Source organism: Diachasma alloeum, unplaced genomic scaffold, assembly GCF_001412515.2.
Source record: "Diachasma alloeum isolate Michigan unplaced genomic scaffold, Dall2.0 Dall_scaffold_00573, whole genome shotgun sequence".
Classification (NCBI taxonomy): Eukaryota; Metazoa; Arthropoda; class Insecta; order Hymenoptera; family Braconidae; genus Diachasma; species Diachasma alloeum.
In genome coordinates, this window is record NW_021680705.1 from 213,322 (window position 1) to 234,318 (window position 20,997).

Sequence of the window (20,997 nt, forward strand, 5' to 3'; positions counted from 1 at the left end):
CTTGAATATTCAGAAAAAAAATACCCTTCAAAAATTATAAGCCTGACGTTTGCAGAAAAAGATCTTCAAATAGATCTTCATATCTAATAAGCAGGGTTGGACATCTGTCAATAACCGCAGTTTTTTACATGATATTGTAAAAAACCCGTAATTTACGTAATAAATGTAAAAAACCAGCCGACATTACCTTTTATCGTAAACCGTGAAGCGTCGCGATGATTATACCTGGCGCGGGTTATAAAAGTCACGAGGTTCATACCTTACCAGGATCATACGGCTCGACACCCCTCGTGTAAGGGATGAATTTTACAAGGGTCAATCTCATTATTTATTGATCTCTATTGAATTCGTCGTGTCATCATCTTTTGTCTTTATATTAAAGTAGCTCTACCCTTACGGTGAATTCAAAGATTATTGAAAACTGCAAAAAAATTGCAGAAAATTCGATTGGATTCGAAATACTAATTTTTTTTCTCAATTTAATTATCGTTTTCGTTTTTCAAAGAAGAAATGTTTAAAAATCAGGATTTAACCCAGTGTCTTATGTGAAAATCAACTTTTCCACTGTAATCAAAGATTAAAATCTGAATTTTTTTTCATTAGATGTGAAAAAATCAAGAATTTTTTTGACACCTCATAAAAAATAATCCGCCGTTTTGCAAACAAGTTTTATTATTTATTTATGAGAGGGAAATGTTTGAAAAAATATCAATATTTTGCGAAATTTAATTTAGATAATACTGACTGGGTATGAATTTTTTCAAATTTTTTCCATGCAATTTAGTTGAAAAATTTAAAAACTATCCAAAATATCCAAAAGTACAGCGTAGCCCGGCCGAAGGATAGAACTACTTTAACTTGTTTCATTCGGCATTCTTAAATGACAAAACTAATTCAATTGTCTTTGGTAGCTTCAGAACAAAATCAGAACTCTTCAGAACAAAATGGTTCTTTGCAGTTCCAACTGGGCTTTTCCGGAGCTCCAAATAATAAAGTGGAGAATCCAATAAAGCTTAATACATATTCAGATTGACTTTCTCACAATGGAGATGACCTGTGACTTTGGTGTTTTGCAACGTTTGACCCTTGTGAAATTTCCTCTGTATGAGGTATGAGGCTCATGTTTTTCAGTTTCTTAAAATGCCGTAAATCGTACCGCGTGATGTAATTGTACATTATGTCACCAGGTGATGAAATAATATTTTATGCCCCAAGTACCGAAAACCGCCTTCTAACCGAACAACGTGAAGTTAAAATTCCTAGTTTATCTATCCTCGAGACATAATATACTATTATTTATGATATTTATGTGTCCAATACTGCGTCTTCGTCAGTCAGAATAAAATAAAACATTCTAGTAATCGAAAATTGCAAGCTTTTCGAAGTAATGTAAAAAATACCCGTCGAGGTAATTTATGTAAATTACGTCGGTAAAAAACGGTATAATTTACCAACGTAATTTACAAGCCCAACCCTGACCACGGGAGAGAAAATAAACGACCCTTACACATGTGCTTACAACGGCCGTAATTTTTTTTTCTGGTAGGAAAGATTGATAATTTGGTAATAACAAAAAAACTGGCAAGAATTTGACTCGGAGACTTCAGTATTCAGAGTAAGCGGTCCGAAAAACTCGAATCCAGTCAATTTTTTTTTTACCTAAAATATATGCAAAAACCCCCACCTTACGGACTATCGGAGAACCGTGGAGGAATTTCATCGTTTACTTTTGTAGTTAATCAATTGTTGAAGTTATTCTTGATACACATCGGCGATATTGGAAGTTTTCTTGTCTTGTTCACTAGTCAGTGATGTAGGCAAAATGGTAAAATCTTCGAAGTTCTATGTAAATTCGTGCATAATGAACAATTAAATCTTAAAAACAACCATGAAATTCCTCCGCATCTTTCAAATAATTTCATTCCCTCATTAATAATTATTATGTGAAAGATCAAGTTCGCTACTACCTTTCCTCATTTTTTTCCAAACCAACTGCCAAAAAACCTTTTACTCATTTTGTTTTCATCCAGAGATGAGAAAATGTTTAATTTCTGCTCTTCAAACATTGTTGTCCAAATTTTTCTTATTTTAAATTTGAACTATGTACTCTCGATAGCTCTCTTTATACGCAATATAATGTATTGATAAAATTCTCGATAAGGAGAGGACGGTTAAGTGAGTAAATAGATGTGCGGTTGGGGCGTTTGGTGTCAAGGATCGTGTCATGGAATGAAATATTCTACATTACGTCCATTGTATGTACTTGATATTTACTGTTTGCCGTTTTACTGAGGACCATCCGACTGGTTTAAAATGCCTCTGATTGGTCCTTTTTGTGTCCTTCGTTGTCGGTGTGTCGCAGTTTTGTTTACCTTTTGGTCAACCACATTGAAGCCCAGTGGTTGAGTTGGTTTCCGGCGTAGGCACGTGCCACAACGCTGTTCCGTACAGCTCGTTCAAGTTTCTCCAAGTTAACCTCAATTTTCTTACCGCAAAAAAAAAGTCAAATATTACAGGATAGAAAACGACTGAATTGAAAAATACAATATAAAGAAATAAGTGTGAACAGAAACAAAAGGAAATTATTTAAACAACAGGAACAAGTGACGATTTATTGTCTTATGTTGAGTTTTTTGTTCAGTGGACTGGACTTTTCTCCGATTAATTTTATTCTCTCCAGGTGGACCTCGTGACGTTCGGAATTGTCTTGACAAGTCCAAAGCTCTCGCAATGTCCATTTTTATATTCTATAGTCTAAATGATTTCTCAACAAAATTCAACAATTCATTCGAAAACTAAACATATCAACATTAAATTCATGAAATGTGAAATCTCCAAGTAGTGAGCAGAAAGTGTAATCTCTCGTGGAAGTCAAATTATCGTTATCAAAGGGACTATTTCCAGAGAAAACCTAAAAATGGGGAAGAAAAAACATGGTGAGGAATTTCAAATAATCTCATTCTTTTTTCATTGTGAAAAGAATTGCGCATAAAGGGATGAAGTCGTTAGACTCATGTTAAACCGCGAGATATAAAAACGGTCGAGACGTGACGTAAAATACGGCAGGAAAGAAGAGTAGGGATAAGACCCAACACGAATAATATGACGTCAGTAATACGAAGAATGTCGAGGAGAACCGAGTTATTACGCGCACTGGCCAGAGGTCTTCCTTCGGCAATCTCCGGGTTCTCATATTTCACCATTGCTTTAACATCGGTTCCAATGAGATTGGAAGGAAATTGTCTGGCCACTTATGTACTGAATTTTGGCGCTGTGGCCCCGGTCGGTTTGTCGGCGGGCCGGGGGGGGNGGGGGGGGGGGGGGGGGGGGGCAGTCGGTGATGCCGATGTTCTTAGATTGGAAAGGAGGGAAGAACCACTGTCACGGTAATTTTATCGCCCTCTAGAAGCCAACACATGCTGGTCTATCTGGTTGGTCTTTGTACTCTCAGTACTCTCATAAACTCTCTTGCTCGTTTTATTGGATCTTTTTTTTTTAACAGAAAAGCAAGGAATAAATCACGTTTTAGCAATTTTTATATTTTTAATTCAATTCACGGTAACTGTTGCGGTAGTCATTTTTCAATACTCCGGAGTATGATTTTCAATAGTCCTATACATACTGCCACACTCCTTCCACGCAATCATTTATTAAAGTTTTTCCAAATCGTTTGTTATTCGTATGTTTCAATACTGAGTTTTTAGTGTTTTTTGTTGAACTTATTTTATCGTTATTTTTTGTACTATCTCTACCCAGTCGAAAGTTTTATTGAAATGAAGTGCAAAGTTCAGTGCTGCCTGAGAGGATGTTCTCGTCTCGTTATGTATGTATGTATTTTTAATTCAAATCAATTTATTAATCAAAGTTATTTGAGATGGAAGGAATGATGAGAATAGACGATTTCTTCCCGGGAACATAACCTCAATTGAAATTCACGACAACGTGGTCACAGCAACCATCTTGTGGAATTCTAAGGGGTGCACGTTTCCGTTTTCGAAGAACTTGTATAATTTATAAGCAAATTACCATGAGTCTCGCCTTAGTTATTTCTCGGTATTCCTAGACTTTTATTCGTTTCTTCATCATTCAGTCAGTCATATTTCCATATTTTATTGCACTTAACAAAATCATAAATGTGAGCTCTGCGGACGGAAGTGAACGGGGCAATATTGTGACCCATATTTTAGAGTGGTATTCTTTTTCGACTCGCGGCCGTTAGAGTTGTGGACTCTGTCCTAAACAGCCGGAGCCATTGAACATCAAATAATAATTTTGCAACTCTCTCAACGATAATTATTGATATGAGGATAATTATCGATGTGTACTGATCAATAGGAAAAAGTAAATTAAGACAATATTGAATGAAGGAAAATTATTTTTCCGGTCGATTTTACTTATGCCGTACAACCACGTGCTAATATCGCTGGATATCACCACGTTTTTTCCACGTGCTTTCAAATTCCAAGAATCATCCATTCGTCAATGCAAATGAACAATAACGTCTTTTAAATTGTAATTAGTGTGAGGAATAATTTATAAACTTCAATTACACAACCATAAATGAAGATTACTTTCACTAAAAATATGCTGATTGATGAGAGATAGAAACACATGGTCTTTATAATAGTGTAGCCATTTTGAGTTCACAAATGAAAGAACGTCCTCCATATTGACCGCGCATGGGTCCTCACATTGTTTCAGGATGTGATCAACTTTTCAGGACCTAATTTCTTGTTTTTCTGTCTCTTGAATCTCACATAAATGTTTGCATAATACACTGAGAAAGCAACTGTTTTTTAATAAGTACTTCTTTACTTGTATCAAGAAATTCGTGGCTTGAAAATTACCATGCGCACAATATCTCACACTGAGAAAAAAAAAATCTTACGCCAAGAAATTTTATACTTGTCCGAAAGATGAGGACAATTTCTTCATATCAGGAAAACGAGTTCTCAAATCAATTAAAGTGGTTTTTGCATTGAAATATTTTAGAATTGAGACTAAAAAACGATTAAACGAATTAATTCAATTTTACTTGGTTTGAGGAATTGCTTTCTTGTCATCAAGAAATTGTCCTTGTCTTTAGGACAAGTACAAACCTACTTGGCGAAAGTTTTTATTTTCTTAGTGCAAGATATTTTACTCTTGAAAATTTTCACGTCAGAAGTTTCTTGATATAAGTAGAGACGTATTTCTCAGAAACCTTTGTTTTTGTCAGTGCAGGAAGGGGGTAGTAGGAGAGAAGGGGATATTAATGTGGAAATAATTGAAAAATCTTTTATGATGACAATGAGATTGGGTAAAATAGAATGGAATATGATGGAGGCCGTGAAGAGAGATCTCAATGTGGGTATTCTTACCCGGAACTCATTTCCAGATGTATGTAAAATGTAGCATTCCAGATACAAATATGTGCGTATGTATGTATATATTTTGTATTCAGTTCTCATTTATGGAGTCGTTGATTGTCAGCGTTGAGTCTTGCATACATTCACCTCGTTTCTTCAATCACCAACGCCCTTTTTTGTCGCTTCGAATCGTCCTTCAAATGATTTGCGCTCATTTTCAAGGACGAGTCCAGGTCGCTGAATATTTTCACTCGGTTTTAATTATTTGAGAATTTTTTTTTTATAACATGAATGAACATAATAAAATCCCGGATCTGGATTCTGGATATATTATTAGTATAGTTTATTTTAGGGAATTTTTTCAGATTAATAAATGGTTCATTTGGTGATTTATCTATATTTAAGAATTGTTCCATCTGAGCCGAATGAAGATGAAATTTAAATGAATTTCAATGGTGACTTAATTTTGAACTTTTACAATGAGTTGAAAATTATTCGGACATTAATTCCAATTTTATTCTATAATTCCCCAAGGCCTGGGAGATGTTCTCTCGAAAGGCAACAGAGTTTGAAAAGAGAAAGTAATGAGTGATTTTGAACTTCATGATAAAAATCGAGAAGAGGTAAAACCCAATATCACACCAATGTTCTCCACATTTCGAATTCCATCATATTCATGCGTTCGAGGTCATGGGCGTGAACTCATATGAGTGTCGCCAGTTACCCCCTGTCCATAAATTTATTTGTATGTCGTTCACACTGGGAGTCAAGGTAGACAGACAAACAGGCCGTTTTGTTCCACCCTATTCAGTCTACTCCTCTGGTTTCCGGGTTGTTAATCTCAACTGTAGGAAAAGAAGGAGTCTGAGATTCAAATTGATGCACACATTAATTGAAGGAAAACTGGTTAGTCATAAAAACTTTCCTCCCCTTCTTTCCTGTTGGTTTCCAGACAAGTACTTTTCGTTCTATTCTTCTTTGCTCAAAATATTGTTTCGTTCGCCGGGAATACGTCTGAACATTAATTTGAAAATCAACCGATATAAGAATGAAAAAATATCAAATTCAATGGAAACAGGGTATCTGCTCACAAATTGCTACCTCGACCCGGTTTGTAAAATCTTACTCAACCTACTTTCATGTATGAAATTACGCAGTTTTCACGTGTAAGCTAGATGACCAACTGCATTATGTGTATTGACGCAGTTTATTTCGATTTTCCCTAATGTTTTAATTGGATAAAGTTGAAAAAAAAAATGAAAATTCCGGAATATTTTGGAGCAACACCGGCGTAACTTTATGATGGCTAGGTTAGACAAATCATTATAATCACCATGTGCGCGTGCTCCTGAAGACAACACTCATATGACACCCGTTGCAACTAATTTAAGAAATTGTATACCCGTTGCTCGTCTGTTTGCGCCAGTTTGTAAGTTAAAATAGACACGCGAAAGTCGCGCCGACGTTGAAAATTTTTCATCCCCCTTAACTTCAATTCTTGAACGTTTCTTAATTATTCCTTTTTGTATTGAGACAATTCTCCGTTTTTATATATTTTTTCAATATTCCCAAATATACAAACATTAAATTTTCGGTGCGAAGTCTGGAGTGATTGTAATATTTTAATCTTCTCTTCTAAAGTCAGTCAGTGGATAATTGTGAAGTCTTTAAGGAATTATATAAAAGAATTTTCAAAAAACCTTAATGTTAATGTTTATCACAGCGGCATTGTTGCCTTTGTAAAAGTGAAGCTACATGTACGTTGGCAAAGATCCGATGATTTTATAAATAAATTCTGAATCAGTGCAGCTGCCCGCAAGCATCGTGAAACTCGAGACTCACAGAGCCTCAACTCTTGTCATTACTTTCTCATTTTTAATTTCTAACCAATAACTTCTCTACGAGGAATTTTAATATAGCATTGAAATAAATTCGCGCGAGTTAAACATCCAATAAAAAACCAATGGGGAGGTTTTTACCAGTAGTTTTGTGAAACAGAGCATCATCGCTGCAAATTGAGGCTTATGAAAATGAGTGAAAGGACAAAAAATGGCAGCGGCCATCATATCAGCGGTGCTTCAAGATCGAGAAGTCGCAATCGACGTGGATCACGAGATCATGGTACATCCATCCACTTCCAACCTCATTCATTCCAAAAATCCCATCCAGGTACCATCCTCTTCCCCTTACAATACCTGTTAAAACCACTAATCATTATCCTCCCGAAAAGTTGAAAATGCTCTGAACATTACGTCACCGTTCCCCATTGAGTTAAATTTCCTTTATCTGGCAAATTCCAAACATTTGTATACGTATAGATGGATTCAATTTTTCAAGAAAAAGAAAGAGAAAAAGTAACTCGTAGCGACGACGTTCTAAAATTATCCCCTTGCTCAAAGGGGAACCAGTAGACTCGCTTTTAATTTCGATACCTTTTTAATCCTTTTTTTTCTTTTTTGACCAGCTTGATGAGACTTTCATAACTGAATACCTATCATATGAACTTGTCGTGTTTCCACAATTCAAAGTAATGTGAGAATTCTTGATTGTTTTCAAGGAATTCGAAGATCAATTTCGTTGGTGTAATTTTAAGGTCATTGAATATACTCAAGAAACACTCATCAACAACTCTTTTTCTCTTTTTCAGTTAAAGGTACCCAAAAACAAAAAAATAAGAAGCCTAAAGGCCGTGATCTCAATCGTAAAGGTGCGGAGAAAGAGGGTACAGACATGGATGCCTTCTCAGTACCCCAACCAGTGAAAACTAATGCTAAAATCCAGCCCGATCATCTCCATGAAACCCAGCCAATAAAGGCTGTTAGTAGTATTGAAACAAGCAATGAGAATTCAGTTAAAGACAAGGGAACACCTGAGGGAAAGCCGGACAATGAGCTGGAATCCATGATTCAATTGGATCAGGAAACAGTTAACTCTGAGACAATTAGAGAGAGTTCTGAGCTCCAGCAGCCAGAGAGAAATGTTCAGAATCATAAAGATGTTAGCAAAGAGACAACTCCAACCGAAAGCAGCAACAAGTCCTTGATTGTCCCAGAGAAAGGTGCTAATGACGTAGTTGATCATGCTAACATGACAGATGTCAATGAGGTTGCGGCTATTGTTGCCCAAAAGAACGAGGAAAATGCCAAAGTATCTGGTTTGCCTCGTACCCACAGTGAGACGAAGACTGCATCTGTGATTGATAAACAGAATGAAAATGAACCACCCAATCAATCGGAAGCTAAAGCACCTCCGCAATTGAAGTATCAATATGATGATGATCAGTGGAGTCCAAAAAATGTTGCTGGAAAAAAGCGATATGGAAGAGATCTTCTGATGAAGCTTCAGGAAGACCCAAAAAGTCGAGTTAGACCTCCCAATCTACTGGACTTGGAAGTTGTCCTCAAGGATAGCACGAGACAGCCTATCAGAAATGTCGTTGATTTGAGTGCTTACAAAGGCAATAGAACGCACGAAACTCTGTTCCCTGGATTTGCCAAATCTTCTTTCAATGCTAAACTGGTAAATATATATTTCATTATGATCTCTACTCTTCTGCCTTTTATAAGATTGTGGAAAATTTCAATGATGTTTCATTAAAAAATGAAAGTAGTGGACTGAATTGTGTTGACATAGACAACCTCACAACTGATGAATTATAAATTGAGAAAACATATGACACATGGTACTCTAGATTTCTTATTACATGACGTAATTTTTAATTCTTTTTCAGCCACCTCCTCCGAATAAGAAGAGTTACCAAGGCAGCAAAAAACCGCCTAAACCAAATGTGATTCATGTATCGCTCTCGTTACGCGAGGACGTAAAACTCCGAGAAACTGAGAATGCATGGAAGCCAACAAGGTTAAAGAGTGAAATGTTGCCTGGTGAAGAGGCCAAATCACAGGCCCTTTACAAAAAAGTGAGAAGTGTATTAAATAAACTGACACCACAGAAATTTAACACATTAGTTAATCAAGTTCGAGCATTGGAGATTGATACACAAGAGAGGTTACAGGGGGTTATTGATTTAGTATTCGAGAAAGCTGTGGATGAGCCAAGTTTTTCAGTTGCTTATGCCTTGATGTGTAAAGAATTGAGTGGTATGAAAGTATCGACAGGGGAAAAACGAGTTGATGAAACTGGAAAAAAGGTGGATGTGTACGTTGACTTCCGTAAATTATTGGTTACACGCTGTCAAATGGAATTTGAAAAAAACATGGTTGATGAATCAGCGAGAGCAGCTAAAGTACAGGAGATTGAAAATACAACTGATCCGGAGAAAAAGAAAGAGCTCCAGTTTAATTTATCGGAAGAAGACAGAAGGATACGAATGAAATCTGTTGGAAATATTCGATTTATTGGAGAACTGTATAAACAAGAGATGCTTATTGCTAAAATTATGCACACATGTGTCAAACATCTTCTTGCAACACCTGACGAAGAAAATCTCGAGTGTCTTTGCAAATTATTAACTACAATTGGTAAAACATTGGAGCCTAAGAGCGAACCTTCAGTTTTCCCTGGATATTTCAACCAATTAGCAGAATTGTCTAGTAAGAAATCGAGTAAGAAAATCAGTTCGAGAGTTAGGTTCATGATTCAAGATGTTATCGACTTGAGGGCTAGTCAATGGATACCTAGGAGGGATGACAGTAATCCGAAGACTATGGATCAAATTCAGAAGGAGGCAGAGTCAGAACGATTAGAAATTCAAATGAATAATTGTACACCTATGAATACACCAAGAAAGGACGATCGGAACAATGACAGAAGGAGAAATCGTAAGTTTATTTCACATCTTTATTAATTCTTACAAATTGTCTTTATCCAATTTCGTAATGGAGAAATTTTTTTTTTCATGATGATAATTTTATGTCATGCCAGACTAAAGTTTCTGATCTTCTGTGATTTTCTAAAAATTCTGATAATTTTATGAGATAACTTAAGGCTCGGGTGTACTATCTTTTGAACATTATCTTGATGTTTTTTTGTCATTTTTCGTCATCTGAAATTGTCAATTAAGTCTTGCATCATGCAGAAGTTTTGAAAAATTATGAATGAATAATAACAAAAAAAGTAGAAAAAATTCGTCATTTTTTCAGAGGGCATTTTTAATTTATATTCAGAATGAGTTGAATAACAAGAAATTGAAAAATGTATCTGATTTACGGTGACAAATGGCGACCTGTCACCCAATATCATGCAGGGAGAAGACTGATTTCGTAAATCTTTTCCAACACTGCACAGAGACAATTATTACGGAAAAGGCTCTTTGAAAAAAGTTGTAATATTTTGGAGAATTTTTTAATCACACTTTTATCACAAAAATGGCAGATGACTATATACCACTGCTTTGAAAATTGCGATACCTAGCTGTCACTTCCCATGAGGAGTTCGGGTTTTGTTATCCACCATGAAAAATTACAGCTAATAGATAATTTGCCACAGCGAATCAAATATTTGTAATTTCCACTTTTTTCAACTCATTCTGAATCTTAATTAAAAACGCTCTTTGAAAGAGTTCAGAAATTTTTCTATTTTTTTAATCATTCTATCATAATTTTTGGGAATTTCTCCATGATGTACCACTCAATTGACAATTTTGGATTACGAAAGATTAAAAAAATCCAGATAACATTCGAAAGCTAGTACACCCGGGCCTTAAAGATATTTCACGTCATCATTGAATTCTATTGAAATATGTTTTCATCTCTCTAGGTGGTGGTGGTGGTGGTGGTGGTGGCGGTGGCTCAGAGGATGGATGGACCGTTGCAACACTTGGAAAAACAAATAGGCAGCCATATTCTATCGAGGCTTCAAAATTGAATGCGAAGTCACTCCCACTGGACGAAATCAAATTGGGTAATAGAAGCGCATATTTGTTTGGTGGATCTGCTGCGGCTGCTAAACCAAATACACTTGGCACTCCCAATAAGTACGCTGCGCTGGAGAACTTGGAACAGGATAAGCAACGAGTAACACCTCAGTTACCAGGGTTAGTATTTACATCATTACTAGTATTAGGAAGGAAAACAAAATTAAATTTCATGATGAAACATTTTTTTCAGACTAGAGTTTCTGAATCTTCTAAAACTTCTATGATTATTATGTTGTACTGATACCATTGAATCATGACAATTATTTCAATTTGTAAAATGTATTTTACTATTCAATATATCTTATTATTACTACAGATCGAGATCCACCGGTGCGAGAGAGTACGGCAGATCTGATCAATACAAAGGATGGGGTGAGTTGAGAATCTAAATTTTTGTGTTTATCAATTTTTTTTATAATAAAATGATGATAATTTTTCGAGAACTTGAAAAGCCTCAAAGATTGAGTTTGCTGTTGTTTAGCCAAAAGGATGCTGAAATAAAAATTCACTAAATCAATTAAAATTGCTGTTTAAAATCTAAAATAACTAAACTGATTATTTTAATTTGCAGAAGGTCGAGGCTCAAGAAATGGTGGTCATGTGAATAGCAGTAGCATGTCATCGAGTCGTGAAGGCTCGCTCCTGGAGGCATCTCGTAGTCAGAGCGTCTCAATGCCCACACAATCGATGAAATACAAACCACCTCCCGCAATGGTGATGCCAAGTAATCCTATCAGTAGTAAGCCCCCGAAAACAGAGGAACAATTGAATAAAATTATCAGAGTTGTCCTGGATATGTGCAATGGTCCTCAGACCGATGCATTCATTACGGTAAATATATGTCGATCTACATGTATATTTTTGTTTATTTTTTCTTTCATTATTACCATTCACACTTTTCGTTTTTCACTCAATGGAAAATGGAAACATTCATGATTTTAATACATTTTTTCATTCAATCCTAATGATCAAGTATCATTAATTGAACATGCACGCTCCTTAGATCCATCTCTGGTTACCCAAGGAGATGCTTGAGTCATTGGTGTGCTATAATAGGCAATACCTACTTCCTAGTCTCTGTCTGTCGATTAAATTTTTGTTTTGAACGTGCAAAAATTATTCTACGCCGACAACTAGCCTGGGAAGTGGACACTGTACCACTCAAATTGAAATATTTCTAATTTGACTAATTTATAATAATTTTATTTGCAGGATGCTGTAGATACGGTGAAAGAGCACTTTGACAATTCCACGTATCCATTGTTTGTACGGGAGACATTGAACTCAATACTAGAGAAACCTGGTCCATTTAGGCAGCGATTCGCAGCTCTTTATGCTTACATGATAAACAATAATATGATTCCCCTGTCACTATTCCAATCTGAGTAAGCGAATGAATTATTTTCAATACTTCGTTTCCATACAACTCTTTGATTAGATGATGATAATATCGATAACTAGAGAAAAGATACAAGAGTATTTTTGTGTTGTTCAGCCAAAAGGATACTGACATTCTCTCACCTAACAAAGAAATGTACTATATTTATGGAATTTCTCTTTAAAAATATATTTATATTTCTTTTGCAGATATGAAAAAATTTTGGAAATAGCCGACGACCTAGTCATTGATATCCCCAAATGTTGGACATATTTTGCAGAAATTCTATGTAAGTCTTGATAAATTTATGAAATTTTCTGGTTATTTTACTTTTTTTTTACTATGTAATTCACAGTACAAAGAAAATGATGTAAACTATTCTTACACCGTATGAACCATGACGGTTTGTAAAAGCTCAACAGGCCTGAAGAAATTGTATAAATTGAACAAAAAATATCAATTTCTTTATTATGACATTAGTACTTGATTAAATAAATACTTACAGCGGAAATAATTAGGCTCGGTGCTCATACGCTGGCCGAGTTGAAGAAAACTACAGCGGTGCTCAAATCTATGGGTAGCTGTGGTAAGTTAATGGGCGAACTATTGAGCAAGCTTGCGAAAGATCTAGGACCCAAAGTAGTAGCTGATAAATGGGACCAAAGTGGACTGCGATGGGCTGATCTCGTTGATACGTCGCATGAAAATCCAGACGATATTGTTCAAAGATATAAACTTGAATTCCTGACGTCTGACTGTATTGGTACTGAGAAATGTTCGGGTGCTGAATTAACATTGGAGCAAATACATGACCAATTGGTTAACTTAATGCGTGGCAGCCATTTTGATAACATTACCGGTTGGATCTCGGTAAGTACTGCTGATATGAGTTATTATCTTTGTGCGATATTTTTCCATTTCACTTGAACATGATCAGTGTATGGAATATTAATTTATTTTACAGGCGAATGTCGGTGGTAAGTCCAAACAGCCACAATTTATTAGAGTTCTGGTCACTGCTATTTTAGAAGTTTCTATGGGTAAGCCACAATTTTCATATGAGTATATTAAATTAGATGATTTTCAACATGATTCATATATAAGTATATTTGTCACAATTTTTTCAGAACCGATACCTGCTGTAGGATCAAACTCTGCTTCCTGGAAACTTAATAGTGAAATTTTCAAGAGTTTATTACCCTTAATAACGCGCTACGTGGACACAGAGCCACACCTGGAGCTCCAGTGTTTGTTCGCAATTCAAGTCTATGTTCACAAATTGGAGCACCCTCAAGGTGAATTCATGAGACATGTAACAAACCTCTGCTTGATTCTAAAATTTTTAATTTCTATAACCACCATTTTTCTCTTATAGGAGTCCTTGGTAACGTAATCGATGCCTTATGTGAAGGTAGCATAATCTCAGATGATGCTTTCCTCTCGTGGCAAAAATGCACAGACCCAGCAGAAATGATGGGCCATGCAGTAGCGGTTGTAACTCTCACATCATTCTTCGTTAGCCTTGGAGAAACTCTCGATGAGTCCAGCGAGGAGGCATGAGAAGGCCTCAGCACATTTGGTGGCTCCAATGGATTATAATGAATTAAAAAAATACCCAGGAACGAGTCAAGAAAAATCGATCCACGTATTTTTTCTCTTCAAAATACGATTTACTTACAAATCTACAAGTTATACAAGCCGTCGATGTTTTTTTTGTTGTTGCATCCAATGTGACATTTCATGAAAATGCTCAACTCGTCTCCTTGACTCGTGTCTTCAAGAGAACTCGTGCTAAACAAACAAAAAAGACTTTATATTTTTTAGAAAGAAATTTCCTGAACATTAAACTAACAAAAAAGTATAAAGAAAAACGTTTCTCTTCATTAACAAACAAATTTGAGGCCAAATTGCTGAGAAAGTTTTCCAAGGAAAACTTTTCAACATTATAAAACATTAAGTGAAACCATTGAAATATGACTAATATTGTAACAAGTGGGGATTTATGCGGAGTTGTATGTATTGTAGTCTAGGACGAGGCAAAGCGAAGATTTAGACGGGTTAGAACGAACGAAATGGAGTTATTATAATAAAACGTTAAAAAAATCGAATGTGAGAGAGAGAGAGAGAGAGAGAGAGAGAGAGAGAGAGAGAGAGAGAGAGTAATTACGAGAAAATCGTTGTATTTGAGATACGCTATACATAATGAATATAAATATTTAAATTAATGAATTATTACTATAATTACTATTATTATAATTATTATTATTATCTATTGAATACGAAGTATAATTTGAAGCTGAGAAAACAAGGCGATGAAATGTGGATAAAATTGATACATAATTGGGCGTACATACATGATATATTTTAAATTTCATATTATTTTGTATGTGTGCTCATGTATAAAAACTTAATGACGCGTTGACATAAGCTCCACGCTTTTTTGCACGGTCAATCATTGATAACAATCGCAACAATAACGACAAGCAATTTATAAAAAATAAATACAATACATTGATATAAAAAAACGATATTGTGAGGGTTCCTCCTCAACAATTGAAATTAATTAGTCCATCATACTTTCTTAGGTGAACTCTACGACTGAGCCAAAAAAATTGAGAATAAAAAAAGTTATTCTCATTACAGAAGACATTCAAAATTGTATTGAATAATGCATTACATTCAGGGATGATAGAACATTCATCACGGACATTGAAATACTGTGCTTTATCGAAGCGTTACTATTTTTCAAAACAGCCCTAGTTATTTATAGAGAAAAAAAAAAATAGGATTAATTAGAAATGGCGAAATGTGTGAATGCCGAGGAAACGAATGTATGGTTGTTTGTTCCTGTGAATTTTTTTATGACCGAGAAATTGTCACTGTGCCGTTTAAGTGAGGAGTATATATATAGTATACGTCGAGAGTCCGAGAACTCTCACACTTCATGAAGTTCGCTAAAATCACATCGTCATTCTGCCAATGCAAATGAAGAATAATTAAGATGAATACTCCGATGATACGAAGAGTACTCACGTGCACATATAACTGGTGTAAATAGCATATTATTAATGAAAAAAGGAAATCCAATTAATTATGATTTTTCAATGGAATTGTTTTGTCCAATAAATCGGAAGAGTTACATAAAGGAAGATACACAGAAGAAGATCATGGGTGAATATCCGGTCACGGCGTATCGCGAAATTGATCGACACCCGGCTGGTCGGGGCGATGACATGAAGCTTCCCAAATCGAATGGAGAGATGAAAATTTTGAAGAAATCGGCTGCGTAACCTCAACATTCGCTTGCATGAAAAATCTTGTAATTACTGAAAATTATTTTATTCTCTCCTCCTTGATTGCCTTGTAATTTCTCAACCGGCGTACAGATGAAAAGGCTTAAGATTTGAAATATTGATTCTGGAAGATCGATGGCAAGCGATATTTGCAGATAAATGAAGCGCCCAGGTACATAAATAATCATCTTTTATTTGTCATGTAAATAAATGGATTCGGTCGCGCCCCCAAGTTTCATAAGTAAATCTAAAGATTCACTGGATGAAATCGCGAACTGTAATTATTACTGACTAAATGGACGGAAAAATATATGAAAATCCAAAAAAGTGAAACAAGATTTTTAAGAATTAAATGAATAAAACATCGCTGTAAGTGTTCGCAGATTTCGTATCTCGGGTCGTTTTTGTCTGTAAGTTTTTATTGGAGTATAATACTATGCAAATCCAAAAAAAAGACCCCGGAGAGATGCGGATGTCTGAACATTGTATGTTCATTTTTTACACTCCGTTAATCTACAAATATAAAAAAATAATTAAAAAATAATTGAGCGAACGATGATGTGAATTTAATTTAATTTTTGCTTCCTATCCCGACGTCATTGACGTTACTTTTTCCAATGAAATACGTCCAGGATGAGAAAACACGCTATAAAGAACTCAAATGAACGAAAGCAGTGCAGTCTATTGGGGGATCACATGGTGTTTTTTTTCAGACTAGATTTAATTGTCCATATGAGTATCTTTGTTTTTTTTCCTTGGTTTGATTCTCAAAGACGTTCCATACAAATACCCCTTCGCATTAGGTAATAAATGAATAAATAACAATAAAATATATTGAAAAATGCTAGTGTAATTTACACGAGGGTACTGAAGTTGTTGAATGATCATATAGATTCTATATTATAGAATAATAATTACATTAAAAAAATGAAGGGGGAGAGTGAAATTGAATGGCCGATGTATGGCGAATGTGTGAAGGATGATAAATAACTGTGAAAAAAAGATGCTAGGATACTGTAAATAAAAATAGCAATATAGTGAAGAAAAAGTGAAGGTGATGATGTAATACTTGGTGACGAATGGGCAGTGTTGAGTGTGCAATTCGTGTCAATTTCTAAACAGCCAATAGTAACCATTTGAAAATACGTTGTGTATTTTCACACTGCTTTTTTTATTCATTTCTAATATATATATATATATATATATATATATATATATATATATATATATATATATNATATATATATATATATATATATATATATATATATATATATATATATATTACACTATGACACCCGATAGACAAAAACCCAAATACCTTCTATATTAAATCATATCTATAATTTAAAAAAATAAAAAAGAGCTCACGCCAGAGGCTAAATAGGCAATTTTTTAAATTTAGACATCTCATCTCATGAACATCGAAATGGAAACATTTCTCAATTTCATAAACTATTCCAACCGTTTCGATCCATCTTCTGAAATTAACTTTTCATAGCCATCATTGGCCGTATAACAAAATCTAAGCGCAAAAGAGAAGACGAAAAAAACTTCTTTTTTTCCGACATATTGAATTTACTAATTGTAAGTAATCATCATTGGAGGGTTTATTAATTCTGCTCAACAAATATGACATAAATACAGTCACGAAGAGCTCTATTGCATACGCTCAGTGTAAAATAAATGCGGGAATGATTTATGTGGAACTACAACATTTTTTATTTGTTTTTATTAATTCTTCGTTTGTTTAATCCTTGCATATTTTCGTATTGAACATTGGATGTCTAGGTGGACACATTTTCTATTAAAGTACAGAAGATCTTCTGAAATGTGCTGAAGTGGTCAATGGTCCTTCTTCAGCGAAACCGGCGATTTCTTGAGGTATAACTGAGTACTCTTCAATGCCTGTGCATGGACGACACATGCATTCCAGCGGTGCCTTAGTTATCACCTGGTTAAAAAAAATCGTTACTCTTTCATAACGTAATAGTACATTATGTCATCAGGCGATAATTAGCATTCGTCATTAGGCCGAAGAAAATTGGCAAATATTAGTTTGCAGCCCGAGCCGAAGGCGAGGGTTGCACTCAAATGAACTAGAAAAGTTTTTTAGGCCGTATGAAGAACGATATTTTTTGTCATAACGGTTGAACGCGTCCGTGAATCACTGCCTTACTGCCAGAATGACAAAAAAGTATTATTTGACGAATGTCACTTATAGGATTATAATCACATGAGTCACATAATATTTTTATCACCGTGTGACACAATATTTTATTTTTACATAAAATAAAAACAAAATATTGTATATCACACGTCAAACAAAGTATTGTATATATTATATAAAAATGTATTTTGTGCCATTTTAAAAAGAAGCCTTGTGAAGATCGTTCTTGTCGATTTTCTAACATCGGATGGAAATATCATAAAACAAAAAAAATAATGTTTTTAAAAAATGTCTATGTTCAGAACTGCCACACCTATCCAGGATCTCGCTTAACCAGAATTGGAACCGCTATTTACCGATGGTGGCATGGTGATCGCCCTCATAACATGGACGACCGATGGTTTACCCATTCAAACTTGTTCAAACCCTCACATTGTAGCTGACAGTAGTGGTTCCTCTTCGACTTATTCATTTCTGTATTGTTTTTTATTGTTGTACTCGCAGTTCCGATGTTGTCATATTTTAGACAAACTTGAGGATTTGTAATAGTACATTACATGCCCGAGCCTTGCAGAACAGATCACCGTCCCCCCTGGCAAGCACGTGGGGGAGGGTGATATGTTTTCCATGGCGAGGTGTTCCCAATAAAAAAGATTCATGAGTGCAAACTGTCATGGCGACCTCCCAGTGATCAACTTCAATGCTCATCGCCATGTTTCCCAATAAAAACCCAATTGGCTGTAATCTTGATACAGCCGATAAATTTTTGACGTGGATACGTCTAGGCGGAAACTGATCCATGACACGGTATCACCACTACATATTACGGTACAACTCATCATTCCATTTGATTACTGGACAATTCATCACATTTCATTTCATCATATATTTTTCATCACATTCTATTCCATCATTTCGTAGTTTTATTACTGGTTTAGTTTATTACTAGCCTTTTTAACATGCTATTGAGTTTCAAATGCGATTGTTTGTGAATTTATCAATGAGCAATAAAGCCAGTTTTATTGTGTAAATACGAAACGAGATGTTTGTTTTATTGGAGCCTATCGAAAACAGAAAATACACAGACGAATTTTAAATTGAATTTGTGTGGATTAATTTTAAAGCTCGGATGTAAATCAACAAGTTCACATGCACTTTCACTTATAAATACTGAATATAAACAGCGGCATTATCTTATCATTAATCATTGTTTTTAAATTCACAATTCACGAGCACATATAGACATCACTTTTTGATCATTGAATGCGGCACATTTTGTAATAAATAAATAAATTATAAATTCATGAATCACTGAGTTTGTGTTTTGAATGGTAGGCGGAAAAAATAGACCAGGAAAAAAGAGCCCACACACCCAAAACGTGTTAAAACCCACCCAACTTAAAAATTTCCCTTGGTCTCTTTTTTCCATGGTCTATTTCCGGGATTCTTTTTGAATGACATGGATGAGAAGTTCAGGGGCTTATGTTATGAGCCGCGCCACGTAGGTATTCCAGCATGTCACTTTCTTCATTCCAGTCCATGACAACACCAAAGAGACGGGCATCATAATCAACGTATCTCTTGCGCTTCCTCGTTATCACCGTTCGACCAGCATTGAAATGTACGGACAAACGATGAGGACTTGTTATCATAAACGGATCACATCTCGGTGTGTGAGTTGTCATTTGAAAATAGAGAGTAGTTATTTGAAAATGGAAATATGTTGTGGCTTTTTTGAAGTTTTTGCCATATTAAATTCGGTTGTAATGAATTGTTTTGTGATAAATAATGCTGTAATGAATTGTTCTTGTGATGAATCGTTCCTGTGATGAATTGGCGTGTGATGAGTTTTTGTGATGATGGAACGTGCAATAACATCACATACCAGTAATATGTAGTGGTGGAACCCCATGACACATCACACATCCCAACACAACACTACATAGACGTGTCCACGCCAAATTGATTCAGTTCTTGCGTTCGCTTGAATTTTGTAAATCTCCCGAAATTTCTAGAATTTTCTTCAATTTTCGAGAAATTTCTAAAAACTCTCTGAATTTTCTCAAAATTTCCAAAAATTTTAAAACTGATCAATTCTGTACATGATAAACATGAGAGAATGACAAATATCAAACAGAAAAACAAATGAATATGAATAGAAACAAGGAATAAGCAATATTCGCTAGGCTGTTCCTTACAGAGATAATAGGGGAGATTGCTCAGGCTTATGGGAACTGATCAATCAGAATTACATGGCGGTGGCACGCATGAACTAAACGAAAGGCCGGCTCTGTGGGTAAGAAATTTTCATCTATTACCATGGAAACAGTCGATAACAGGGAGCGTTCCCAATCTTAAATCCAACATGAAACCTCCTGTGCATTCACTCATCCGCTTGATTATTCTATTTTCGGTCATACAACTTCTTATTGTCTTAATTTGTAAATTAGTTGATCATAAAGGAGAGGGAGAGAAGGAATTATGAAGTCTTGAGCGAAAGAGAATCATTTATTTGAATTTCTATATAACTAGATCTTTAATAAAAAAAAAAAAATACGAGCAATTCATCTTATTCACATTTATTACATATTTTGTCAGTGATACAAAGGTAATGAATGAATTTCAAATTATTTTGATGAGAAATATATTCAATATTTGTGAGAGATTATATCTCAACAAATCTCATACACATAATGGGATTAAATCAATAATAATAGATTAACGNCTCCGGACTCACTCGATGCCGGAGAGCCATTCGGGATTTCTCCGCGCGTTCGAAANGTGAAGTTTATTCACTCTACTCTGACATTTCTCTATTGTCTGTATATACCGAGAAAAAGAAACGTTGTTCCTAGGAATCCATGTGTCTTTTTTAAGGAGCTGCATTTCTGAAATGCAATGAGCAAGCAATGTTAAAATTAAGTCATTTT

At 35.1% G+C, this 20,997-nt stretch overlaps 1 protein-coding gene and 1 non-coding gene across 6 annotated transcripts in view; both read left to right on the top strand.

Moving 5' to 3' along the window:
• The window catches only part of LOC107043439 (eukaryotic translation initiation factor 4 gamma 1), a 212,800-nt gene extending 195,194 nt beyond the window's left edge, over positions 1–17,606 (top strand). For all 5 annotated transcript variants that reach the window (XM_015264958.2, XM_015264959.2, XM_015264956.2 and 2 more), the window contains 11 exons: positions 7,996–8,867; positions 9,079–10,129; positions 11,067–11,343; positions 11,543–11,598; positions 11,798–12,057; positions 12,439–12,611; positions 12,814–12,893; positions 13,110–13,474; positions 13,569–13,644; positions 13,732–13,899; positions 13,980–17,606. In XM_015264958.2, coding sequence (XP_015120444.1) covers positions 7,996–8,867; positions 9,079–10,129; positions 11,067–11,343; positions 11,543–11,598; positions 11,798–12,057; positions 12,439–12,611; positions 12,814–12,893; positions 13,110–13,474; positions 13,569–13,644; positions 13,732–13,899; positions 13,980–14,164 — 3,563 coding nt within the window. In that variant the 3' untranslated portion in view covers positions 14,165–17,606. The remainder of the gene's footprint in view (positions 1–7,995; positions 8,868–9,078; positions 10,130–11,066; positions 11,344–11,542; positions 11,599–11,797; positions 12,058–12,438; positions 12,612–12,813; positions 12,894–13,109; positions 13,475–13,568; positions 13,645–13,731; positions 13,900–13,979) is intronic.
• Positions 12,216–12,380, top strand: LOC114841489. The gene has a single exon (XR_003783137.1). It is a non-coding gene; the product is annotated as a small nucleolar RNA SNORA53 (small nucleolar RNA).
• Positions 17,607–20,997: the final 3,391 nt, after the last annotated feature.